The sequence below is a fragment of the Sus scrofa genome, chromosome 13 (genome assembly GCF_000003025.6).
Source record: "Sus scrofa isolate TJ Tabasco breed Duroc chromosome 13, Sscrofa11.1, whole genome shotgun sequence".
In the NCBI taxonomy this organism is placed as follows: domain Eukaryota; kingdom Metazoa; phylum Chordata; class Mammalia; order Artiodactyla; family Suidae; genus Sus; species Sus scrofa.
Genome location: NC_010455.5, coordinates 94,999,810 through 95,027,800, shown reverse-complemented (window position 1 = coordinate 95,027,800; position 27,991 = coordinate 94,999,810). Strand labels below are relative to the sequence as shown.

At 38.5% G+C, this 27,991-nt stretch overlaps 1 protein-coding gene and 1 pseudogene across 7 annotated transcripts in view; one reads left to right on the top strand and one right to left on the bottom strand.

Annotated features, from left to right (window-relative positions):
* Positions 1-9,406, bottom strand: part of MME (membrane metalloendopeptidase) — a 104,583-nt gene extending 95,177 nt beyond the window's left edge. Inside the window, exons 1-4 of one of the 7 annotated variants that reach the window (XM_021069694.1) lie at positions 8,175-8,303; positions 7,222-7,312; positions 2,846-3,015; positions 2,100-2,135 (exon numbers count right to left, since the gene is read on the bottom strand). In XM_021069694.1, coding sequence (XP_020925353.1) covers positions 2,100-2,135; positions 2,846-3,005 — 196 coding nt within the window. In that variant the 5' untranslated portion in view covers positions 3,006-3,015; positions 7,222-7,312; positions 8,175-8,303. Of the gene's footprint in view, positions 1-2,099; positions 2,136-2,845; positions 3,016-3,298; positions 5,643-7,221; positions 7,313-7,870; positions 7,896-7,977; positions 8,001-8,174; positions 8,327-8,355; positions 8,552-8,621 lie in introns of those variants that run through there. The other 6 variants (XM_021069692.1, XM_021069693.1, XM_003132501.5 and 3 more) reach the window with 6 other exon arrangements.
* On the top strand, positions 27,184-27,534 carry LOC100511901 (annotated as a pseudogene).

Below are 27,991 nucleotides of genomic sequence, written 5' to 3'. Positions count from 1 at the left end.
AAAGGAGGGATAGGATTTGGAGAGGGAGACAATGGTAGCTTTGACAACTTGGGCTCATACTAACTCTGGCATAGTGACCCTGGAGATCTCCCAGACAAGGCACCTGTGCAACCATTTCCCTAAGGAAGAAACTTCTTTTGTGTTTGGGAGAGCCCTTGGATGGGAAAGTGCATGTTGTTATTTTGAGCAGCAAATTGTTAGTAGCCCAATCAGGTCTTCCTCAAGCTACCCACAAATGTCGCATCATGTAAAGCACTTGAGATCCAGTGCAATAAATACATAAATAAACAAAAAGGCAAAAAGCAATACAGAAAAACAAAGAGCACATGCATACTCAGGACATTAGACTATAGCCTGGAATCCCACAATATTTTCTTCTTATTATTTTACAAAGGTCAGCAAATAACAAAAACCCGGATAAGATAATCCAACAGAAAATGGTTAAAAATCATTTGGGATAGATTATTTCTTGGAAGAAATATAGATATTAGAAAGGAAGTTTAGAATCTATTGTCAAAAGGCATAAATATTGTGTTCATATTTAGGGTGCTGTGTCCCTTCTTTTTGTCAGAATGTTCTTTTATCTAACTACTCTCTTACTGGAGTGACTGCTTTAACTCCATGCACTCCTCTGTTACCTTCTCTGACTTTTCTTTTCCTTCTACTTGTTCCTAATGTCCTCAAGTTCAGTCTTTATAACTCTTCTCCTTTTAAGAACTCAAATACCCTCAAGTCTTCAGCTATTAACCCAGGGCTGACAAATCCTAAATCCACTCCATCTCTACTTTCTTGCTGTCTTAACCCCATTTGGATGTCATCCATGACTTAGATCCAACAGGTCTAAATGCACATTAATCACATCTCTTCCAAAAACAAACTTACCTCCTAACTTCTCTATTTCTGTGTGAGCTGCCACAGTCTTCTTATCTTAGTCCCTAAGGTGTCAAACTTGGTGTTATATTCAAATTATTCATATCCATCATTTAGCAAATAAGTTCTACTGAGCCATCCCATTGTCCCCTCACATTGTCTCACAGCTGTTTTAGCCCACCATAGGCAGCATCCTCAACTCACACCTGGATTATAGATGCAGCCCATACTGCCCACCCTCCCAGGCTTCTCACTCAATCCACCCAGCTTTGCATTCCCAGAATCATCTCCAAATTTGGTCTTATTTTGTGATCCATTCAGGAAAATAAATCTTTCTCCTTTATTACAAAATCAAGGCTAAACATGAAGGGTTTTTTTTTTTTTTTTTTTTTTTTTTGTCTTTTTGCCTTTTTCTAGGGCTGCACCCGTGGCATATGGAGGTTCTCAGGCTAGGGGTCGAATTGGAGCTGTAGCTGACAACCTACACCAGAGCCACAGCAACTCCGGATCTGAGCCGCATCTGCAACCTACACCACAGCTCACGGCAACGCTGGATCCTTAACCCACTGAGCGAGGCCAGGGATTGAACCCGCCACCTCAAGGTTCCTAGTCGGATTCGTTAACCACTGAGCCATGATGGGAACTCCCGAAACATGAATTTTTAAAGCTCCCCATAACATGTCCCTATCTAATAAGCCTATGTTTTCACTTTCTCCACATGTTTTATCCCCATTATTTATTCTCCTGCTTTGGAATACCCTCTTCTGCATCTCTACTTCCAAATTTTAGTCCTACTTCAAGGCTGCTCCCAAATCTCAAATTTTCCACCTTGCTTTATATGACTACAGGTCACCCCCTTCTTAGTTCTTACCCCTCTAATGATTTGCATCAGGAAATCTAACACTTTATGATACAATATGTGTCATTTCAAGGAGTTTATTTTCTTTCTCCAATTACATGAGAAGAAGAAGCTCCAGAAAGCTCCAGATATAGTTTTCTATTCTATCCAAGCATACACTCTGGGGATGAAAAGAATGAATCTTTTTTTAGAATAAATAAGTTAATTAATCTACTACTAAGATACACTTTGACTTTCTTTGATTATAAATTAGTGATCTATAATGAGGAAGAATATAAACAAAGCAAATGGAGATTTATCTATTAGCATTTAATTTTTCAAAGTTATACATTAATTGTAAAACTGTTAAGTTGAAAAACCATCTTCTTACCTGATTTTATGCAGTCTGATGACTTGCAGATACCATCTAGAAAAAGAAGGAAATATGCATAAATATGTGCAGTATACATTTTCTAATTTCCCCCAACTTTTTTTTTTATTAAAAACTACCAATTAAATAAGCAATTCCTTAAAGAACTAAAACCTGAGTATTATATATCATTGATAGTAGTTAGAAGAAATAAAGGAATTAAAATATCCAGTCTTAAATTTAAAATTTATAATGAATTTTACAGTATATTTATTATATCATCTTTGCTCACTAAACCCTAAGTATATTAAATTGAAACAATAAGTTATTTTAGTCTTATCTGCTTTTTTTTATTAAAGAAGCAATCTTTGCTAATCCTTATTGTGAAAAGCTTCTAAGAATCAAATTAGAACTCTTAAATTCTTGTAAAGCTGTTTAGAATTTCAATGACACAACAAAAGTTGACTAATTGAAGTTGGGCATAAAATCATGAATACTTTAATCAAATAAGATTATGCATTAAAATCCTCATAAAATAAGCATGAGTGTACTAAATATACTGGGCAATTAATAACTTAGCTCAAACCTAATAGACATTGTACTTTAGTCAAAGTTAATTGTTTTGACATATTGATATTACATTTAAAAAATGAATCTTTATATCACCATCTCTCTCCTTGACACACTATTTGGTAGATGGGAAAAGCCTAAGATGAAGATGTCACTCTCTACTATACATCTGTGGGCACAGTGTGGGTGTAACTCACCATCATAGGTTGCATAGAGTGCTATCATTGTCACAGCAATGACAGTGAGGAGCAGGACCAGGACTGAGAGACTGATCTCCAGTGGGGTCCATCGCTGTTTCTTCTTTGGCTTTGGAGTGTTGATATCAGTTATATCCATCTGACTTTCTGATCTGCCCATCACCTAAAATCTGCAACAAGTTTAGAAATTTTTTAAAAATACTTAGGATAACAAATTAATAAAAAGATAAAGAGAAGCTGAATGTGGTATTTATTCAAAGTAAGAGTTAATTCATTTTAATTTAGAAATAAAAGTTTTTTTGCTGAAAGTCAAAACTTTGATTCTTTAAATGAAAACTATAAAGCCACATAAATTAGATCCTGGTCACAACTTTTGGGGTGTTTTTTTTTTTTTTTCATATATCACTGAAGAAGCAAGCAAAATTATATGAGAAGACTTATTTAAATACTCACATAGGATTCCTTCAGCAGTTCATAAACAAATAATTGCCGTACCATCATTAAGGAAAGTTTAAACTCACCCTTCTGAACTTTGGACAACGTCAAAGGTGAATTTTATATGTTGCTCCACTGGCTTCCTTTATAAACTTGGAAATCAATGACTAATACCTTGAGGTTTTGACTAAGCAATAATTTGAAATACGAATATAGACAAACACAAAAAGGGAACAAACACTTTGTGGTAATTTCTCTTCAGTGTTAAAAACAAATTTTATTTTTACAGTTCACAACTGTTGCTGTGATGATGTATCTATTAACTGATTAGATAGCACTAGAAAATGGCCACTCACTCGACCCTAAGTCATGCTTTACAACCTGGGATGAAAGGTATTAACCATAGTCAATGTTTCTTTGTGAAACTGAAGAAGAAAAAATATGTATGATTAAAAAAATTCAGGATGACAACTAAGATACTTATTTAAGGAATTCCCTGGTGGCACAGTGAGTTAAGGATATGGTATTGTCACTGCTAATGGCTCAGGTTCCATCTCTAGACTGCGAAATTCCACATGCTGCAGGCATGGCCAAAAAGAAAAAAAAAAAAAAAAGATACTTATTTAACTTGTTTTAAAATTAATAATATTTGGGAGTTCCCATCATGGCTCTGTGGTTAACGAATCCGAATAGGAACTATGGGGTTGCGGGTTCAATCCCTGGCCTTCCTAAGTGGGTTAAGGATCCAGGATTGCCGTGAGCTGTGGTGTAGGTTGTAGATGTGGCTTGGATCCCGTGTTGCTGTGGCTGTGGCGTAGGCCAGCAGCTACAGCTCTGATTCGACCCCTAGCCTGGGAACCTCCATGTGCCGCAGAAGCAGCCCTAGAAATGACAAAAAGACTAAAATAAAATAAAATAAAATAAAATAAAATAAAATAAAATAAATAATGTTAATACAGCTACTAATAATAGCTGACATTTATTATTTCCCATGGGTCACTCACAGTTCTTAGTGCTTTACATGTACTATTTCATTGAACCTTTTAAGGTGGATATGAATATTCTAATTCTATACTTTAGGATAGCAGGGCCCAGAAAAGCCAGGTAATTTGCCCAAAGCTACACACTTGAGAACACATTTCTGATGAATATATTTCAAAGAACACAATTACAAAGAACATATTTTGAAATTTAGATCTTATTGCAGAAGTCTAGGGAGAAAATTAAGGGGATATTAAGACTAAATATTAAATTTCATTATGTTTCTTTTAGAGGCCTAGTGACTTTATCAGCCATTCGTCAAAACAGACAACTTCAACCCTTCTGCCTGACTGATGAAAAGAGCTTTGTAAACTAACAGATTAGCTGTTTATAGCTTGATGCAAATTAAGCATATAATTTAGTTCCTAGATGAAGTGACTGCAGAGAGACACTCTTACAGTTAGAAATCTTTGTTGAATACACATACTTTTCTGAGTGTGTTTTGGGGAAACTGAGACACGAGATAAAGGAGAAACACTCTACATTTGAAGTATGGCCTGAGTGATTCAGCAGATAATTAGAAATTTAATTTCCTCAGTGAGTTATTTATTAAGTGAACCAGAACTGGACTTTAAAGTTCTGGATACAAAGTCTTAAGCATGGTGTCCCCCTTGATTACATGAGGCTATAACCAAGGACAGACTATCAAATAAAAATATTTTATTAGACCATGAAAACCGTGTCTGCTCAATAAAGGTGGAATGTAATGCTCCTGAATGTTAAAATGTCTTACTTAATGGTTATGTAACTCATGCTAGCTTAGTTTCACAGCCCCTCGGGTTATGATATGGAATTGCATTGATAGTAGTCCTTGGAGTTTTAATAGGGGAGGTGGGTGGGGAAAGAAAAGATAGGAACAAACAATGTTTGTACACTGTACAGAGAGGTAAACAATAAAAAGAATAATTTCCCCACTTCTCCCAGATGAATTCGAGACTGACTTCAAGAACATCTGAATATTAATCACATTTGCTTGAGTATTTCCCTTTCCTGTATTTCTCCCCCTGCTCTAATAATATTTCATGAGACAAGCTGGAGAAACGTTCTCCTTATATAATATGACCCACTTCTCTTTTTAGATCTTTCTTAGAAACAACAGTTTTTCTAGTAAAACTTAGGGTCAGGAACCAGGATAGCCATGGGGTTAAATTAAAGTTGCTCTGGAAGTTCCCATTGTGGCTCAGCAATAACCCAACTAGTATCCATGAGCATGTAGGTTTGATCCCTGGCCTCGCTCAGTATGTTAAGGATCCTGAGTGGCTGTGACTGCCAGTGGCAGGCTGCCACTCGTAGCTCTGATTTGACCCTTAGTCTGGGATCTTGACCCTTAGTCTGGGATCTTCGATATGCTCTACATACGGCCCACAGAAAAAAAAAAAAAATTAAACTTGCTTTTTGGCATCACCGGGCTTTCACTATGCAGGATACCTAGTAGGCAGATATGTCTTTCTCCCTGCTGGGTTACTTTCTCTGCCTTCTTCTCTTTACCCTTGAGATTGGAACACCAAGGCAGTTGGGCTTTAAACAGTTCTACACCCAAGGCAGCAGAAATTGCTATAAGGGAAATGAAGACAGTGACTGGAGCTGTTTAGTTCTTTTGTAGGGGACCTTTGACCAAAAAACGCCCACCTTTGCCAGGCAAGATAATAGCCACAGGCTTGAGTTCTTTCAAGCAGGAGGCCCTGATAAGGAACATGGTTCTGCCCTAAAGACTAACCAGCCCAGGGTCCTTGGCACTGGGATTCATCTTGGCTGAGAGGTGCTCATGCCACCAAGCAGGACCCTGGACCAGACCAAGTTGGGCCAAGCAAGGTAACTGGTCAGAGACAACCTGGAAACTAATCCCATTCCCATAAAACTAGAGACTGAAAGCCATGGGGCAGAACAGTTCTCCTGGGTTCCTTTATTCTGCTGCTCTCCGCCTGGGCACCCCTTCCCAAAATCTCTTGCTTTGTCAGCATGTGTGCTTCGCCCTGGAAGGGGTCCCCCTTCCTGTAACACTTTTACCAGCATCAAAAGAATAGCATCCTTGAATCACCTGCAAACTCTCCATCTGCCCCCTCCAGTAAAAGCTCTGCAAATTTTCATTCTTTTGTTCCTAAATTGCTCTTTTCAATACCACTGACCAAAGCAGAAAGGAGGCAAATTTAACTTAATTAACTTTGTCATTCATTTGCAGTTAACTCCAGTGGATTATAAGAAAATAGGGTAAGAGCCTTTTGAACCTCAGAAGAAAAACATATCACCATCCCTCAGATACTTGGGTGTCAATGCAGCCACAATCAACCCTATTTTTTTTGGGGGGGCAATTATACAAAAGAATAGAAAAAAAATTATAAAGTTGATACTTGTAGTCCCATATAAGGCAGGATATGCCAAAACATAACCTGCGTCCATCCTCAACTGCAGACACGTTGGTAAGTTCAAACCAAAAGGTAGACATTTTCACAAGAGAGAGTAGAGAATTAGGAACTCTAACTCATCAAGAACCCTGCAAACTTTGGCTTGACTACATCTGATTATTGTGCCTAAGTAGAAAGTGAGTTTCAAAGCAATACAGAGCAGTAATTTTTATAGCAGTTGAGCACGCACATCACTATCACACAGTCAAATCAAATAACCCAGAGGATAACTGATTAAAGGGAAGTCTCTAAACCAAAAGTAATGTTCATCTTCCCCACACATTACTACATTAACATTTCTACAAGTCCCTGAGGTTACACAACTCAATTACAATTTGTATTACAGGGAAACTGAGGCACAGAAAGCAAGAGAAACAGGTTCTACCTATAAACGGAGCATAAATACTCAATAACTATGCTGTACACCTGAAACTAACAAAATATTGTAAATCAACCACACTTCAATTCAAAAAAGACAGAGAGAAACAGGTTCCATACTTAGACTGTAGCTACAGAATTTGAGGAGGCAGGTATACTTGAGAAATCACCTCCTTGTCCCCGGACATTAACTTGTAGGTGTTTCCCAGATCTGAAATACGGAGTGCAGAACAAAAAGTTCCAACCACATTACTCCCATATGCAGTATAGCTATACAACAAAAGGCAAAGCATGGAATCCAAGAAACTGACAATTTTTTAAGTGCTAGAATCTAGCAATAATGCAAACTAGATGCCTTCACAGCCGATGTGCGGATTAGTCGCTTCCAAACGCTAACACAGCAAGTCAAGGTACTACTTTTCAATTTAATAAAATTACTATTTGCATCGTATACGGGGGAGGAATAGACTTGATCAGTGGCTAACAAGAACAGTTAGGTTGCAATTACCCTTTCGTTCAAATAATATAAACAGGTTGAGACTGATTAAGGTAACTTTCGTCAGCAAAAGAACTCCCCCTTACTCCCACCAACCAACCCTCCAGTGATTTAAACACTCTTATCAGCATAAATTATGTAAGAGGAAACTAAGGTTCGAAGCAAAATGAAGAGGTGAAATAACGAAAAAATACTTGGGTTAGGGAAGGTAAAAATAGAAAAGTGAGTTACAAATGAGAAAAAAATCCGATAGAAACCAAAATGAAAACAAACCTTACTTAAAAAAAAAAAAAATCAATGTCAGTACAGTGGAATGGCAAATTCCCAGCCCCCAAATCAGCCCCGCTACAATTTGGTAGCGCTGATCTCAGAAACCAGACCTAACTCTCCGAGGCAGAGACTGCAGGGAGCTACGGAAATGAACCTCAAGAGTCGACCTGACATCACTTGCAAAGCCCTCCTCCAGGTCACCCTTCTCTGCCCAAGTCCCTCACTCAAGTCCCAGTTGCAGCTTCTTCCCTGGGCACGCCTCCCTCGCCCACCGCCCCGGGGTCCCAGGCGCTCCGATCCTCCGGACCTGATCCGAGAACCCGAACCGCGGACCCTGCTCTGTGCTCCAAGCAAGCAGCCTCCCCTCGCGGCCGCCTCTGCGCTCCGGTCCCCGTCCCACCGACTCCCACAGCCCTGGGCGAGATCTAGCGCCCTTTGGACCCATTTCCCCCAGATCCCAGGTGCCAGCTCGCTCTCCCGGGACTCACCAGTGGGATTCGGGATAACTTGGAGGCTGCTGAGCAGACACATCACGACCAATGAGCGCGCGGAGCCGGCGGGCGGCGGGGAGCCCGGCAGAGCGCCGGTCGGTCGGTGCGCCCGCCCAGGCGCGCCCGGAGCAGCGCGGACTCCCGGTGGCGCGCGGCGGCGCCAAGCCCAGGCCGGACTCCGGAGGTTCCGGGCTGCCTCGACCGGGGCCCGGGGGCTACGGGGAACCTGGGCATCCCTCGGACCCTCACACAGAGAGACTCACCGTGACCTCTCAGCAGATCCCGCGCCGGGAGTTGGGCGGCTGCACCCGCCTGCGCTGGGGCCAGCTTCGCCACTTGCACATCTCCGCGCCCCGCGCGTCTTGGCGCTCTCACCCCCCCGCCCCCGCCTCGCCACTGCAGGACCAGCGAGAGGAGCAGTTCCCTGGGTGACCTGAAGGTTTCCGCTAGGTTTCCTAAATCCTGTCACATCCTGTGAGGAGGCCAGGGATGGGGGGTGGGGGTGTGAGACCCCCCCCCCCCGCCGCCGCGCGCGCGCCCGCCCCCACCTCACTCTTCTCCAAAGGTCTTTGCCAAACATTCTTGGAATTGCTTAGCTTCGGGGCTTTCAAGAAAACAATACATTACTTCTTCGAGATTCTGTACTGCTGATGAAGGTTCTATTTCTCTCCTTAAAGGACCTGAGACAAAAAAAAAATTCTCACACTCTTCTTTCGCTCTCTTCCTCGCTCCTTTTCCTTCCTTTCTCATTTTTCCTCTATTTTCCTTCCCTCATTCCTTGTTGTTTTCTCTTTCATATTTTCTTCCGCTCTCTCGCTCCCTTTTTCCTTCTCTCCTTCCTCCCCGCCCCCCATTGCTTACCCTCTCTTTTCTTTCTTTCCTCTTTTTTTTTTTTTTTTTTCCCTTAATGAGATCAGTATGATATCCAGAGCTACCACCTTCAGTACTGAAACTCTCCACTCCCACCTTCTCACTCTAGGGAATCTTGTAATGTGTGTACCTGAGGGGTTGGGATGGGGAGTGAGAGTCAGAGAAAAATAAGCTCAAGTGTGTCTGCTCTGCCTACTAAAATTAGCTATGATGTGTCTGCTGGACCCTTGTCATTTTAATGCAGCCAAGCAGCATACCATTTTCATGTAACACATGCAATTCCTTCTCAAGGGCATAAAAAACAAAATATTTTTTGCTCAAAGTCGAATCCTTTATAAAAACTCCCTTTAGCAGCTATAAACTCTGAAGAACTAATCCTCTCCTAATTTTTTTGCTTCCATGATTTTTGGTTCAATTAATCAATGCCAAGTGTATAAGTAGATTTAACATTGTTCCCTTTTCTCCTTGTATATTTGCAAACGCAGGAGCGCGCGCGTGCGCACACACACACACACACACACATATACACACACACACACATCCTGGGGAATTCATACTGAAATACAGGTGGGTTTTCCTGAACTTAACATCAGAATAACTCACTGCTTGAGAGAAGTCCCCTTGCACTGACAAATGTTGCATCCTTTTCACAGTAGATAAAGCTGAAAAGCAAGGAGAAAAAGTGATTCTTGCTAATGAAATAGTAATTGGAATACAACGGAGACATTTTAAAAAGTTAATCATTAAATAATTACATTAATATAAAGAAATCTGATGTATAGACTTTAAAAGTACTTGCTTCCTATCTCTATTATTTACTCTCTCTTGGTGCTTGTTTTAGACACTACTTAATCCTCACAACAATATTACAATATGGATATAATTACCCCACAAATAAGCATAAGGAGCTCAGATTCAACTGCTAGAAATTTCAACCCAGTTCATTTTGACTCAAATGTTGAGTTACCGTTATTCTCACTGCACAGAAAACATTGAAGTATACAAAGGTGACTTATAAAATTCAGTCAGTGAGAAATCTAGATTTTCTAATACTCCAGGGCTTAATTTTTATTACTTTTCAGCTAAATCACCAAAATGTTATTTCAACCTTACATAATTAAAACTGAATTAAAATGAGTTAGAAAAGTCTTTTCTTTTTTTCATGTAGCCAGTCCTGTTTCTTCAGATGGAGCCATGTGCATTAAAAATTCAATACATTTCTCCTATAACATAAGGATGAAAGTTGGAGGGGGAATGCCTTGGCCAGAACAATTTCCAAATTTGTATATCAACAGGAAATGCAAGTAAAACTCATAAGTCTGTTATTAACATTTCTATTTAAATTTTTCATGCATTGTTGTTTTCAATTTTGCGCTTTTTTTAAACAAAGTTCTTTCTGAAGGTAATATTTATCCTTGCAGTTCAAGAATATCTTACTTTTTCCAGTAGAAACTAAGATGGTCTGATTTGTTTATAGTGCCCCTAAACTTAGAGCTGAAAGTTGAAAACAAAGGTAATTCTTTTTTGTTTGTTTTTATTTTTGCTTTTTGCCCATGCCTGTGGCATGTGGAAGTTCCCAGGCCAAGGATCTAACTGAGCCACAGTAGTGACCTGAGCCACTGCAGTAACAATGTCACATCCTTAACTGGCTGTGCCAAGAGAACTCCCAAGTAATTCATTTATTTATTTTTTTTAAGTTAAAGATTTGTTAATGAAAACTTTTCAAACTATTAAGTTATGAGCATATCATAGATTTAGATCTCTTATTGCAAAAGAAAAAACCCTGTGGAAATCCAATTCAAAGATTCGCTCTTGATAAGGGTATTTACAGAGAAAAAGAAAAGATATACAGTATACAGATAAAAAAATGCATAGTTATTTTTAGACTGAGACTTTTAGCTGTTAGTCAAATTTGTTTCCTACAAGTCTTAATCTCATTAAAATTCCCCAGAAATTTAAGGGGTTTATCAAAAATGCTAAATCTCTTCCGGGAAGGAGGTTATATAAATTGAAAAGATTTCTCTTTTAAGGGATCTAATAAAGAGTCAGCAGATAAGGAAGCAGAAAACTGAGGTTTACAGAGGTATTCAAAGTCATTCAGCTTGGTGAGTTATAGGGATAGAAGACAAGTAGTCCTTCTGGCTGCCATGTGCAAGTTATTAAGAGTGGAATGCATTGGTTCTAGAAAGATGCAGAGTAGATCCTTAAAAGCTGTCCCTGCATGCAACACTTACAAATGCTTGAAAAAGTATTTTTTAAAGGCTCTTTAAATGCACCATTGAGCCAGCAAGAAAATGAAGGAAAAGCTAAGCCAAAAAAATGGAGAGCTAGAAATCCAGAAAGGCATTTGAGTGAAGATGGTGCTGCTCTGGGGGCATTTACCTATTTCTGGAGGCTTCATCAAACCCAGGTACCTCAGAGCTTCAATTTTAACAAAACTTGTGACTTCTTACAAAACAGAACAAGGTGAAAGGTCAGAGATTCCTACATAAAGTGGAGAGTACTGAAAAGAAACATCTTCCGTGAACAGGTGAACCAGAAAAAAGAAAAAAATCCCATTTCTAGTCTTCCCCAATCCCCAATCATAAGTATATTTGCTTTTTTCAGCTTCTACTCAGGCAGGTAAATACATACCACAAAGCTTCCAGCGAAAATTTATCTTCAGGCCAGACTTCAGATGGATATAGGATTGAGATTTATATTAATTGTGTGGCCTGAAAATTTCCAAGTTAAAAATTTATATGGAAGTGGTCCCAGTTAGACTATGCCAAAAAAAAAACCTGAGAGAATTATCTCCACCTGACTCTCACTAAAAGAACTCCTTGAGAATGAATTTGTAACACAAAATAATGCTAGATAAAAGATCTGATATGCAAGAAGAAAATGTAACAACATATGTAAAGCTAAGCAAACATGGACTTAAAAAAATGCATGGGGATAAAAATATCAACTAAAATATTGGATAATGTGCACCCTCACACCATCCACAAGAATAAACTCAAAATTGCTTAAAGACTTAAATGTAAGACAAGACACCATCAAACTAGAAGAGAACATAAGCAAAACATTCTCTGATATCAACCTTACAAGTGTGTTCTCAGGTCAGTCTCCCAAAGCAACAGAAATAAAGTAAAAATAACCAATGGGACCTAATCAAACTGACAAACTTTTGCACAGCAAAGGAAACCATAAAAAAAAAAGACAATTTATAGAATGTGAGAAAATAGTTTCAAATAATGCAACTGACAAAAATATACACACAACTTATACAACTCAACAGCAAAAAAGCCAACAACCCAATGGAAAAATGGGCAAAAGACCTGAATAGACATTTATCCAAAAAAGATATACAGATGGCCAACAGGCACATGAAAAAATGCTCAACATCACTGATTATTAGAGACATGTAAATCAAAAAAACCTATGAGGTACCACCTCATACCTGTCAGAATGGCCATCATTAATAAGTCCACAAAACAATTCCTGGAGAGGGCATGGAGAAAAGGGAACCCTCCTACACTGTTGGTGGGAATGTAAATTGGTACAACCACTATGGAAAACAGTATGGAGGTACTTTAGAAAACTATACACAGCAATCCTACTCTTGGGCATATAGCCAGACAAAACTTTCCTGGAAAAAGACACATGTACCCGTATGTTCATTGCAGCACTATTCACAATAGCCGAGACATGGAAACAACATAAATGTCCATCAACATATGATTGGATTAAGAAGATATGGTACTTATACACAATGGAATACTATGCAGCAATAAAAAAGAAACTAATGCCATTTGCAACAACATGGATAGAACTAGAGACTCTCATACTAAGTGAAGTAAGTCAGAAAGAAAAAGACAAATACCATATGATATCACTTATATCTGGAATCTAATATATGGCACAAATGAACCTTTCCACAAAAAAGAAAATCATGGACATGGAGAATAGACTTGTGCTTGCAAAAGGGGAGGGGAGGGAGTGGGATGGACTGGGAGTCTGGGGTTAATAGATGCAAACTATTGCCTTTGGAATGGATAAGCAATGAGATCCTGCTGTATAGCACTGGGAACTATATCTAGTAATTTACGATGGAGCATGATAATGCAGGAAAAAAGAATGTATACATGTATGTGTAACTGGGTCACCTTGCTGTACAGTAGAAAACTGACAGAATACTGTAAAGCAGCTATAATGGAAAAAATAAAAATCATTACTCAAAATAAAATAAAATATCGGACAATGGTGATATATACTTGGGAAAGTGTTAATTAGATTAAAAGACTCTGAATGCTCACTTATGTTGCTGGAGGGGATAATGATACTGACTGATTTTAGACCCTATTAAATTAATTACACATGCAATAATTACTAGTATATCCACAAAAAAAATGGTGTATAAGATCAAATCTTGCATAATGAAAACAACTAGAATTAAATAAAAGGAAATCTAAATTAAGATAAGGAAAAAGAAAAAATGAAATATTAGAAATAAGATGGTAGAGGAGTTCTCTTCATAGCTCAGTGGAAATGAATCTGAATAGCATTCGATCCTTGGCCTTGCTCAGTGGGTTAAGGATCTGGCGTTGCTGTGAGCTGTGGTGTAGATCGCAGATGTGGCTCAGATCTCGCATTGATATGGCTGTGGTGTAGGCCAGGGGCTACAGCTCTGATTCAGCCCCTAGCCTGGGAACTTCCATGTGCCTCAGGTGTGGCCCTAAAAAGCCAAAAAAAAAAAAAAAAAAAGAGAGAGATAAATAACATGGTAGAAATACATCAAAATATATTAATCATAATAAATATTACTGGACACAATTCTCTAGAGGACAAAGATTGTAATGCAACAAACAAAATACAGCTATCTTGTTTAAAAGACACACCTATAACATAATACTATAGACTGGTTGAATGCAAAATGATGGAAAAAAGATATATTAAACAAGTATTAAACAAAAGACAGCTGGTATGAGCTATATTGTAATCAGACAAAATAATAAATTTTACCAAAAAAAATATAGTAGTCAGTTCAGCAGTGACACAATTCTAAACTTGCTTATGTCCAGTTGCATATATATACATATTTTTTTTTTGTCTTTTTGCCTTTTCTAGGGCCGCTTCTGCAGCATGGAGGTTTCCAGGCTAGGGGTCTAATCAGAGCTGTAGCTGCCAGCCTACTTCAGAGCCACAGCAAAGTGGGATCCGAGCCGCATTTGCAACCTACATCACAGCTCATGGCAAGGCCGGATCCTTAACCCACTGAGCGAGGCCAGGGATCGAACCCACAACCTCAAGGTTCCTAGTCAGATTCGTTAACCAGTGAGCCATGACAGGAATTCCACGTTTTAAATATATACTGTAAAGCATGACAGAACTGAAGGAGGAAACTGATGATTTACCATGATAATGGGTGATTTTAATATACTGTTCACGGTATTTGATAAATTATGTGCACAAATCAGTAGGGAAAATCTGAATAACAATATCAATAGCTTGTTTAATGGAAATGTATTGAGCCTTTTACCCAAGAGTTGGAGAATACACATTTTTAAGCGTTCATCAAATATTTATAAACATTTACTACTATACACTAAACCATTAAACAAGCTCCAGTGAATTTTAAAGACTTCATTATAAATAACACATTCTTGGAACTTAACACATGAATCAAAACCACATGTACATTTAGAAATTGTTAAATGATGCACACAAACACTTTTAAATACATCCAAGACAAGGTAACAGGCCCCAAAAGGAGTTTAGCTTATGTGAATCCCACAACACCAAATTGAGGCTGAACTTAATTATAGTTTTGGCTATCCCAGAAATGGAATTTTAAAGTAGTTAATCAGGATAGCCTGGTTAGCACTAGTTAGGTAATCTGCCTGGAGGACCTCTGTCATACCATAAAGGAAATAAACTTGTAAAAGCTAATCTGCGCTTCCCCCCGCCCCCAAATACGACTTCCATGTTCCTGCTCCATTCTGTCTCTAAAATCTCTTAGGCTTTATAGCTCTTCAAAGTTCCTATCTGCTACATTGGATGCTGCCTCTTTCATGAATAACTTGATAAAGATAATAAGATCTTTACATTTCATTCAACTGTATTGTTTTTTAATAAATAACACATGAATCAAAGATGAAATGGAAATCCAGCAGGATCCTGTGGGGCTCTCCTAGAAAGTCCTTTCTATGGCCTCCATTTTTTTTTTTTTTGGCTGCACAAAAGCTCAAAAGCTCCCAGGCCAGAGAGCAAACCCATGCCATAATAATAACCAGAGTCAGAGCAGTGACGAAGCCAGATCCTTAACCCACTAAGCCTCCAGAAAAACCACCCCCACTCCTTTCTTGTTTGTAGGAAATAGGCTTCACTCACTCAGTCTCCTAGATCTTCCTGGAGTCCTAAAGGGCAGATTCAAACGGTTGCTAATCAGGGAAGGATGGGAATGCAGAAACAAGGGAGCAGTCCAGTAAAAATAGCGCAGTCTTGGGATAGGGTTTTTGGTCTGAGGCAGGAGGTAGATGGGCTCCAGGATAGACATTTGCAACCAGCCTCTTATTTACACTTCTTGAGGCAGGAGATAGGTAGGCTCCAGGACAAACATTTACAGCAAGCCATGCATCTCTACTTCATGACAGGAATAACCACAGGCACCAGGCAAGTAACTGGCACTTGTCTTCCATAAACAGTTAAACAATGGTAGTGACAAGATCAAAAGGGGCTGGGCCCTGCTTGGACAGAACAAAGAGGTCACATACTCCTCATTCTCAGGACCAGGGAGACCCCCCCAGCTAACATGCCCAGAAAGATCCCTCTGGGTCAGAGAGGGAGGGGGTCCCAGGCCATAATAAGTCTGGATAACCATCCTGCCATGCTCTGCTTTGGAATCTATTTTGGCCAAAAGATGGGCATGCAGATCAAGGGAGGGTCCTAGATCTGGTTAGGCGTGAAAAATGAAACAAGATAATTGGCCAAAGGAAGGCAAAGGTTTGGAAGAACTGTCCTATGTAAGTAATTTAAATCACCTCTCTGGTGCACTCTTCATTGAGGGGGATGCCCACACCTTCCCTCCTTTGGGTATGTATTACTGCTTTGCTTCTACCTTAGACAAAGAGCCTAAGAGTCCTAGAGCACCTCCCTGTTACTTCACCCCCACCCAATCAGGTCACACACTTTGCAGCCCTCACCCCCAATTTTTCCTGTCAAGACATTCCCCCCAAACCACTGGGGAAGTTTTTGAACATGAGCCACGCATACTCTTCATCTTTATGGCCCTGCAATAAACTTTTGTCAGCTCCAAGCACTGTTTTGCTTTATTTGGCCTCACTGTGTGTCAGGCACACGAACTTTAGTAACAAAATCATAACGAAAGTTAAAAAAACAACACTGCAGGACAATGAAAATACTGCATATAAGTATCAGTTGACTTATCTAGAGGGAGATTTATAGCCTTATATATTTTACTTTAGAAGAAAAAGCTGAAAGTTAATATGTGAGCATTTAACTTAAGAAATTAGAAAAAGAAAAACAGAATAAATCCTAAGAAGATAGAAAGCATCACCTTCAAATAATAAATTCATGAAATATATATAGTAGGGAAGATCAACAATCCAAAATTGGAACTTTGAGAAGATAAATAAAATTAGAAAGGCTAAATAATATCAATGATTGGGGAGGTTATAATTCAGCATTGTAAGGCATGAATAAAAGAAATAAAGCAGAAATTAAAAGATAATAAAATGCTATATGCTGCTATCTGCTATCTTCAATATATTTAAGAAATTAGATAAAATGAACAGGTTCCTGGGAAAATACAAATTACCAAAAACTATTTCAAGAAGAAACAGCCTAAATAAACTTACAATCATTAAATTAACAGAGAGTTAAGAATCTCCCCACAAAGAGAGAAAAAAGAAACAGGCCTAGACATTTTAGGCAAATTCTACTTTTTTTTTTTGCTTTTTAGGGCCGCACTCCTGGCATATGGAAGTTCCCAGGCTAGGAGTCAAATCGGAGCTACAGCAGCCAGCCTGTGCCACAGCCACAGCAACGTGGGATCTGAGCCACGTCTGTGACCTACACTGAAGCTCACGGCAACACTGGATCCCTAACCCACTGAGCAAGATCAGGTATCAAACCTGAATCCTCATGGTTCCTCGCTGGGTTCATTAACTGCAGAGCCATGAAGGGAACTCCAAATTCTACCTTATTAATGGACAATTCCATTCTCATACAAACTTTCCTAAAGAACATAGTAAGGAAGAATATCTCCTCCCATCCAAGTACTAACCAGGCCCAACCCTGCTTAGCTTCCGAGATCAGATGAGACTGGGTGCGTTCAGGGTGGTACAGCCGTAGACAAGGGAAGAATATTTCCTAATTCATTTTATAAGCTTTATAACTCATTTTATAATGTATAATTCATAATATAACCTTGATACTAATTACAGGAGAATATCTGAAGGGAAAATTAAGATCAAACTCATTTATGAGTTAGAAAGGAAGAACAAATAATAGCAAACTAAATGCAGGTGTTACCTGAAAGCTGGGTTTTTGCCTCTTGGTGGGTGTTGGAGTCAACAAACACAACCAAGCCAAAGATTTAGAGAAGGGAGGATTTATTACTTTGTACTATTTCTACAAAAGAAACCTAGAGAGCAAATCTCATTTGAAATTATTAAACCAGACTCAGCCATAAAAAAGAATGAATAAAGTCATTTGCAGCAACGTGGATGCACGTAGAGATTCTCATACTAAGTGAAGTAAGTCAGAAAAAGACAAATACCATGTGATATTGCTTACATGTGGAATCTAAAATATGGCACAAATTAATCTATCTACAAAACAGAAACAGACTCACAGACATAGAGAACTGATCTGTGGTTGCCAAGTGGGTGAGGGGAGGGAGTGGGATGGACTTGGGATTTGGAATTAGTAGATATAAACTATTACATTTATAATGGATAAGCAATGAGGTCCTACTGTATAGCACAGGGAACTCTATCCAGTCTCTTGGGATAGACCATGATGAAAGATAATATAAGAAAGGGATGTATATATATATATGTATGACTGGGTCACTTTGCTGTACAGCAGAAATTGGGACATTATAAATCAACCATACTTTAATTAAAAAAAAAAGAGTGAATAATTAGCAGTCAAAAAAAAAAAAAAAAGGCTTCAGTGGCTCAGGTCCCTGTGGAGCTGAGGCACAGGTTGGATCCATTTTTTCAACACTGTGGTGTAGGTCACAGTTGTGGCTCAGATTTAATCCCTGACCTGGGAACTTCCATAAAATCAGTTCTTAATCTACAGATTAAATTAGATGTCCAAAACATTTTTTTGAAATATGGTAAGATGATTAGAAAATATTTGTGGAAGAGCAATGGGAAAATTATAGCCAAGAAAATCCTGAAAAAGAACAAGGTAGAAGAATTTAACCTTCTAGATAACAAAGCTTATAAAGTATTTTAAGAGTAATTTGCTAATTAGCAGTATTTCATTGGTTCAAAGCAACTATATCAATGGAATATAATAGGATACAAAAAGTAAACTCATACATAAGAGAAAACTTGATATATTCTGAGTTGACATTATAGGTAGATAGGGAAAGGACTTATAAATCTTTAGTGATGAGAACTGCAGATGAAAAAAATAATGCATTTCTACACCATACAAAAAAAATGTAATTCTAGAGTTTCTGCTGTGGCTCAGCAGTAACAAACCTGAATAGTACCCATGAGGATTCAGGTTTGATCCCTGGCCTTGCTCAGTGGGTTAGGATCTGGCATTGCTGTGAGCTGCAGTGTAGGTTTCAGACACGCTTGGATTGCATGTTGCTGTGGCTGTGGTGTAGGCCGGCAGCTTCGGTCTGATTCAACCCCTAGCCAGGGAACTTCCATATGCTGCAGGTGTGGCCCTAAAAAAAAAGCATTAGGGAAAGATATCCCTAATACTTACAAAGGTGGAAAATCATTAGAATATATAAAGAACTGCAAATAGAAGCCGATCAATCCCCTCAAATGAATAAGAGATATAAACAAGCATTGAAATGAAGATTAAATGGAAATGACCATAGCACACAAGAAGATATACAACATCAATAATTAATAGGTAAATGCCAATTAAAACTCCAATGTAAAATCAAGTTTTACTCACCTGACATTAGAGTTCTAGCAGCTGGCCCACACCACAGCCACAGCAACACAGGATCATAGCTGCATCTGCAACCTATGATGCAGCTTGTGGCAATGCTGGATCCTTAACCCACTGAGTGAGGCCAGGGATTGACCCCCCTATTCTCACGGATACTATGTCAGGTTCTTAACCCATTCAGCCACAACAGGAACTCCCTTACCTGACTTCTTTTATACCCCTGGTAATGCATAATCTGCCAGGAGAGGGAAACATTGTCCTTATAAAGGACAAAATTAATTATTTTTAATGAAATTTTGGGCATTGACTAGGACAAAGGTAGGAAAACTTGCTCAGTAAAGTAGCAGATAGTTAATGTTTCAAGCTTTGTCCACATTTGTTTCTGCTGCATTTTTTTTCTTTTGTACAACTCTTTGAAAGCATTAAAAAAAAAAAAAAAAGGTCTTAGTTTAGGGCCTCTAAAATGCAGGCTATTACTGGATTTGGCCAGTCAGATATAGTTTAAATGCTGGCTAGCAGATTCTCCATAATTGTCTGATTCTATTGGTGTGTACACCTTAATTTGACTCTCTATGGGCCATGCTATTTTACAATCTGAAACAGCATCCTTTGTTGGAAACTGACTGTAATGCAAATACATAAGAATGTTTATTAATTTGTAGGAAACATAAAAATGGAAGTGATTCTTGTTTAAAACAATGCAAATAAGCTTTTTCCGAAAAAGAGATTCTATTGATTTCCACTGAAAAGATAATTCCAGGAATTCCTGTCCTGGCTCAGGGGAAACAAATCTGACTAGTATCCATGAGGACTCAGGTTCAATCCCTGGCCTCGCTCAGTGGGTTAAGGATCTGGCGTTGCCATGAGCTGTGGTGTAGGTCACAGACGAGGCTCAGATCCCACGTTGCTATGTAGCACAGGCCAGCAGCTACAGCTCAATGTATTCAATTTGAACTCAATGAATACATTCAATGTATTCATTGAATGAATTCAATGAATTATGAAATACTTTCAATGAATCCAGTGAATACATTTGAATTCAAAGAATATATTGAGTGACCCCTAGCCTGGGAACTTCCATATGCCGTGGGTGTGGCACTAAAAAGAGAAGACAAAAAGAAATGAGAAAAGCGAAGATAACCCGACCATTACATTTTTCTGGCCTTGGCCAATAAAAATTTTGACTGGCCAATATAGTTTTGAAAAAAATAAAAAACTATACTTTAGCAAATCCTTTTGGAAAACATTTGCATTACCTAGACAAATTGAAGTAGGTGATTCACAAGCCAGCAATTCTACCTTCAAATACATTTTGTGCACATTTTCATTTGGATATGCATGCAAGACTTCATAGTAGCTTTGTCTATAATAATAATAATAGTAAAACTACAAACAACATAAAAGTCCATTGGTGAAAAATGGAAAAATATTGTAATACATTCATAAAATGGAATACTAGAATGCTACACAGTATGTAAAATAACCAACGGCAGCTAAACAAATCAATATGAATGACAGATAATTTTGAATGAAAAAGCAAGCAAATCTTCTGCAAGATTGTGTAGATACAAAGAAAACAAAAGATATGACTAACTAATCAAGGAAGCCATAGTTTTGCAGGTAAGAGAAATGCAAACAAGCATTTATAATAGAACATGAATACTTTCATAATTGAGTAATATACAAAGTTCATTTGAAATATGTGACAGGACAAATTTTTATTATTGGAACACTAACACATTTCTTATTCGATTTGAGGAACTTGCCAGATAAAGGAGAGGATAAGAGTATTCAAGACAGAACACAGAGAAACCTCTCTATAAATCATGGACTTGGAGAAGAGACTTGTGGCTGCCTGATGGGAGGGGGAGGGAGTGGGAGGGATCGGATCGGGAGCTTGGGCTTATCAGACACAACCTAGAATAGATTTACAAGGAGATCCTGCTGAATAGCATTGAGAACTATGTCTAGATACTCATGTCGCAACAGAAGAAAGGGTGGGGGAAAAACTGTAACTGCAATGTATACATCTAAGGATAACCTGACCCCCTTGCTGTACAGTGGGAAAATTAAAAAAAAAAAAAAAAAAGAAACCTCTCTATATCTTGAATATCGTATGAGATAATATTGCGATATTTTGATGACCTCAAGTGGTTTGGGATTGCTAAAGTGTAAAGGCCTGGGGAGGGAGGAGAGATGGGGAATAGTTTCTCAAGGAAAGACTAATGAGATAGGAACCAGATAAGGAAGATATTTGATGCTGTGAACTGTTTACATTTTGTTGCATGCAATAGAAAGCATGGTCAATTTTGTGCAAGGGAGCAGTAAGGTCAGAGTTGTACAAGAGAACACCCATGCTGCACTGATGGTAATGGGAAGCATGGACAGGGCAGGCAAAAAAGGAGGCAGAGAGATCTGTTAGAAAGCTAGTGCAATAATTTTTATGAGTGGGAGTTCCTGTTGCGGCTCAGTGGAAATAAATCTGACTAGTATCCTTGAGGATGTGGGTTCGATCCCTGGCCTCGGTCAGTGGGTTAAGGATCTGGCGTTGTCATGAGCTGTGGTGTAGGTTGCTGACACAGCTTGGATCTTGAGTTGCTGTGGTGTAAGCCAGCAGCTATGGCTCTGATTCTACCCCTAGCCTGGGACCTTTCCTATGCCGCAGGTATGGCCCTAAAAGCAAAAAAAAAAAAAAAAAAAAAAAAAAAAAAAAAAAAAAAAAAGGAAAAGAAAGAAAGAGAGAGAAAGAAAGAAAGAAAATTCTTGTGAGAGATGTTTTAAAAACAAATGATCTAAGGCAATCAAAGGAGAGGTTTTTGAGGTGGAATCCACAGGGCCTAGTGATTATTTAATATTGAAGCTACAGAGGAAATAAACTAGAATGACTCCCGCAGTTTGGGGCAAACAGGTGGATCTGCCATTTCACTGAGATAAGGAATATTTGGTAGTGGTGGTGGTGAGTTGTAGCTAGAATGTTGAACAAATTGTTGAAATTGTAGCATTTCTGTCATATGACAGAACATAACAATGGGATGTTTGTTGTTTCTGACAATCTGGCAAAACGTCTAAATATTTGTTATATGCCAAAGGCAATAATAAATTGTAATGATAGGACAAATAAGGTTCAGAAACATTTTAACATCAAGTTTCACTCAACAAGCAGTTTTTTGATTGACTATAACTGACTGCAAATTAAATTTTAAAACATGGAATAAAGCTAGTCTCTGCCTAAACTGTTCCATGTGCTCTGATATGGTGGGGCAGGAAAGTCCCTCTGGGGACAGGCTCCCTTCTCCCCTCACATGAGGATATGACTAAGCTCAGTTATTGAGAGGTGCTCCTCCCTCCACATCAACCCAGCAACAAGCTCGAATTCCATCACCAACAACATACAGTGGAGGGGGAGGGCGAGATGGTTTTACAGCACAGCTTGTGTGGACACTTAGTGATCACAAGCCTGGAACCACTTCTGGCCTGGAGAGAGCAGTGCCTGCGGCAGGCACTTTGAGGATGCCCAGCACCACATACCAAGGGACATGTGCATCTAATTCACTCCCATTAGACCTCTCTGTTGCATTTCCTGTGGACAGCTGTGGCCCTGACTCTGGGGTAAGAGCAGGGCTTTGAGTACTACACAACAGCAGCCACAGGAAGAACCCAGATCGGGGACAGCTGTTCAGCCTTGGCACAGTTTACCTTTAAATCTCTGGCACTTTCTGCCTCTGACCTTGGAGTGGGAAGAGGGCTATTTGGAAATAGCCAAAACTAGGACAAATAAGATAAAGGAAAATCAGTGTGACTTCTAAGCAACCCTTGAAGGGGAAAGTTTGCATCTCACCTTGATATACTCATATTTTAAATGTAATTGATTCCCGACTTCTCTTGGATCCCTAATGTTTCCAGGAAAAGTGCCAAGTGAAATAAAAATACCTTTATTTATTTATTTATTTATTTATTGCTTTTTAGGACCGCACTCGCAGCATATGGAAGGTCCCATGCTGGGGTCACATAGGAGCTACAGCTGCCAGCCTACACCACAGCCACAGCAACGTGGAATCCGAGCCTCGTCTATGAGCTACACCACAACTCATGGTAATGTCCCATTCCTGACCCACTGAGTGAGACCAGGGATCTAACCCGCATCCTCATGGATATTAGTTTGATTCATTTCCTCTGCGCCACAAGACCAACTCTCCCCAACATGGGAAAAAAAAAAAAAATCTTGATTTTAGGATCATGTTTCTGCGTTATGCTACACCAATTCATTTGCAAAGGTAAAGCTTATCTTTAATTCCATCAACCTTAACCCTTTCCACCAGACAGTCATTACCAATTCAGATTATTGCATTTACCCACATTAAGTTCAACTGTAAAGAAAACTTTTTAAAATTCAACCTAATCTGTTCCAGGCAGCCGTATGTACATTGTGGCTTTTAGTGTATATTTTAAAATAATATTTAAAATATTTGAATGCCAACTCCTAAACAAAACTAATTGTTCCTTGCCAGTCAGTAAATGTAAAAAAATCTATTCAAGTTTAGTGATTTGAGAACGCCATTTCACAATAATTAGTTCAATATATATTAATACATTGTAACTTCCTTACTTTTCTTTTTTTCTTTTAGGGCAATACCCAAGGCATGTGGAAGTGCCCAGGCTAGGCGTTGAATCTAAGCTGCAGCTGCCTGCCTACACCACAGCCATAGCAATGCCAGACCCTAGATGTGTCTGCAACTTCGTGGCAACACTGGATCCTTAACCTCCTGAGTGGAGACAGGGATCAAACCCAAATCCTCATGGATACTAGTCGGGTTTGTTTCCACTGAACCACCACCAGAACTCCTATAACTTTTGATAGGCTAGGAAAATTAAAGAAATTTGACTAGAACAAATTTATGTAACAGAAAGCTTCAAAAATATTAAACTATGTGGTCTGTCTTGTTTTTACTCCTATCAAACTAATTGTATTTTTATAGAAGAATTATTGTCTGTTCCCCTAGTCCACCTGTGATATCTGTTGGGTTTTGGTAGAGATGAAGGTTACATTCCTAAGGGAAAATAATCTCTTCCTGTTTTCTCTGGTTATGCCCACTTCTGGCTGCTTCTGGAGCTGGGTAGTAAGGCAGGTCCCAATAAGGTGTTTTTGCTGGGTTTGCCTGACATCATGAAGATAAGGCGTATACTCAGTCACATTCTTACTAAATTGAGGCAGCATTTGGGTATTAAAATAGTTGAAGGTAATGGAGCCTATTCCCAGTCCAGTAAGCTGATGGTATTGCTTTTTACTCATTTGAAACTCAGTGAGTTTCTTTCTGCTAAAAATTCAGGGCCAGATTATTTCCTCCAATAACTCTTTGAAGTAGGTGTTAATAAAAGTAAAAAAATATTTCCCCACAAAGCATAATTTTTCTCCTCCTCCAATATTTTCAATAAATTGCTAAGGCACTATTTCACATTCTAGCAAGAAATGATTAATATTTTTCTAAAGCACCTCAAAGAAAAGGGGTCAGGTTGGTATTCTTCAATTACAAGGATACTCATCTTCCCTCCAGCATTATTCTGGGCCTGGACAAACCTCTCTTAACTCTGTGTTGTCCACTCTAATTCTCTCACCCCTCTTACCAAAAACCTTCTTTAATTTTCCCCATTATTTCTAGTCCTGTGATTTTTAAAAATCTTTAGCATGTATAGTTCTTGAATTTTTGGTATAGAGCTTCTATAACACTATGCCTCCCCTATCTTCTTTCTCCCTCATGTGTCGAGTAAAGAAAGCATCTTTTGGGGAGTTCCCTGGTGGTCTAAGGATTAGGATTTGGCACTCTCACCACTGCAACCTAGGTTCAATCCCAGGTCTGGCATGGAAACTGAGATCCCACATCAAGGCACTTCATGCTGTAGCAAAAATAGATAAATAAATAAATCGTCTTTTCTTCTCTTTTCTTCCCTCTACCATTTCTTAATTGTTTTTGTCCATTCTCATTATCTCAGTATGATCTCATGATGGCAGACAATCACCAAATCGACCTCAGTTCCTCCAATGTCTTTCCTGAGTGGTAGACCCCTCCTTCCTTTCATCTGTAGCACACTTCACATACTCATGCTCTTGTGAAACCATACATTTTATAGAATCAGCATTGTCCAAGTGGTCTTTAATGACTTCGTTACTACTAAGCAAACAGTTATGTTTTCAAAACCTAACAATTTTTTATCTCCACAGGATCTCTTGAATTCTTCCATTCCATTCCCAAAACTAACATTAACCAGCATGAGTGCTCTTATTTTCTCTGAATTATTATGCCAACATTTTAACGATTGTCCTCACAGATGCACAATTTCATCTTTTCTTTATCCGAATTCATTGTTCACTTACTCCCTGGTTGATTGTCTTAAACAGAAGCTCAGATTATTTCACTCATCAGCTGTTCAAAAACTTTAATAACTCCCTACTGCTGTAAAAATCTGTAGTCTCAAATGTTACTCATGCTAAGGCAAATTCACTAAAACTTGTTCTGTTAAGTGTGTGATAGGCCAGTTAGAATGGGAAGGGTGGATGTGAGTAAAGAAACTTCAAAAAAAGTAGCTGATTAATAACACCAATGACACTGTATCAGACAAGCTTACAATACCCAAGTTCGGGGGAGGGGGTGGAATTATTGTCTTCAACAGTTTTATTAATGTTTAATTGACATATAATACACTGCAGATATATAAATGTACAATTTGACAAATTTTGACATATGTAAATATCCATGAAAGAATCACCATAATCAAGATAATAAATTTATCTATAACACTCCAAAAATTCCTCCTGTCCCTTGATAACCTCTCTCCTACCCTCCCCTACCTTTCTCTCATTCTCAGGCAATAATTAATCTCTGTCACTATGATATTTTCACTTTCTAGAATTTGATGTAAATGTAATCATTTATATATGCATATTTTTACATTTAAATATAGAAAAGTATACTCTTTTTTGCCTCATTTTCTTTCAACTTAATAGAGCTATTTGAATATTTATCCATGTAATACCAATAGTTCAGTCTTTTTTGTTGTTGAATGGTGTACCCATTAGCGTTTGTGTTGATTTCCATTTAGGTTATTACAAATAAAGCTGCTATGGAGATTAATGTACACATCTTTATATGAACATATGCTTTCATTTCTGCTGGGTTAATACCTAGGAGTGCAATGGCTGGATATGGTAGTCATGTTTAACTTTTTAACAAACTGCCAAACTATTTTCCAGAGTGGTTGTAGCTGTCTTCATTCTCACCAGTAATGTATGAGAGGTCCGTTTGTTCCACATCCTTACTGACACTGGTATGATCCATCTTTTTAATTTTAGCCATTGGAATGGGTATGAACTGGTGTCTCATCGTGGTTTCAATTTACATTTCTTTAATGACTAATGACATTGAATATCTTTTTATGTGCCTGACTGTTATCCTTATATCTTGTTAGCTAAAGTATCTTTTCAAAAATAATTTTTAAAAACTTTCAATAAGGTAAAAAATACCCAACTGGTACTCAGACATGTGAAACTAACACAATGTACAAATGATGGAAGTTTGGGAAGATTGTTTTACAATTTGTCTTAATTACTTTAAAACTAGAATTTACAAGGAAATGCCTTTATTATTGGCATGGGTAAGCAAGGAGAGGTGAGCAAAAAAGTTTAGGGAGCTCAGCCTTGTGATCAACCACAGAAGCTCATATTATTTATTTATAATAGGAATAGGAAATAGGAAACATCAAAAAATATAAAGAAGAGAGTCGAGGCGATGGACTTTTATTCCTAGAACCATGGCCCAGTTTGTCCATAACCTCTTGAAGGTCCTGGTTCTGGCCAATGCTGCTGTTGACTTACTTGAAGGCTCAATTGGCCACATTTTGGCACTATGCCAAGGTTGAGTTAGTTCCTCCAACCCCTGCTGAGATCCCTACAGCTATTCAGAGCTTGAAAAAAATTAGTCAACAGTACTCAAACTGGTAGCTTCAAACAGCTCACAGTTAAGGCAGCTCTGCTGAATGGTTTGATGGCACTGAGGTGTTGATGAGATTTTATGTTGGCGAGATCATAGGCAAGCATGGCATCACTGGCTATGATGTTTAAAGACCAATCTTTTAACATGTCATTATATTTGGTTTATTATTTCAGTATTCTTGGACTCTGCATGATCAGACTGATATTTGAATAAAGTAAGACAGCATGTCAAAAATTATATATATAAAGAAGACAATAATCATCTGTATTTGTATCTACTACTACTTCCTTTTACTATATACCCTCCAGTCTTTTTCTATATTCATACATATTATTATTATTATTTGCTTTTTAGGGCCACATCTGTAGCATACGGAGGTTCCCAGACTAGGGGTCCAAACAGAGCTACACACACCACAACTGCAGCAATGCCAGATCTGAGCCACATCTGTGACCTATACCACAGCTCACAGCAATGCCAGATCATTAACCCACTGAGCGAGGCCAGAGACCGAACCTGCAACTCAGGTTCCTAGGTGGATTCATTTCTGCTGTGCCACAATGGGAACTTCTCACATTATTATATTTTAAAAATTTTTTTGGTTTTTGGTCATGCCCACAGCATGT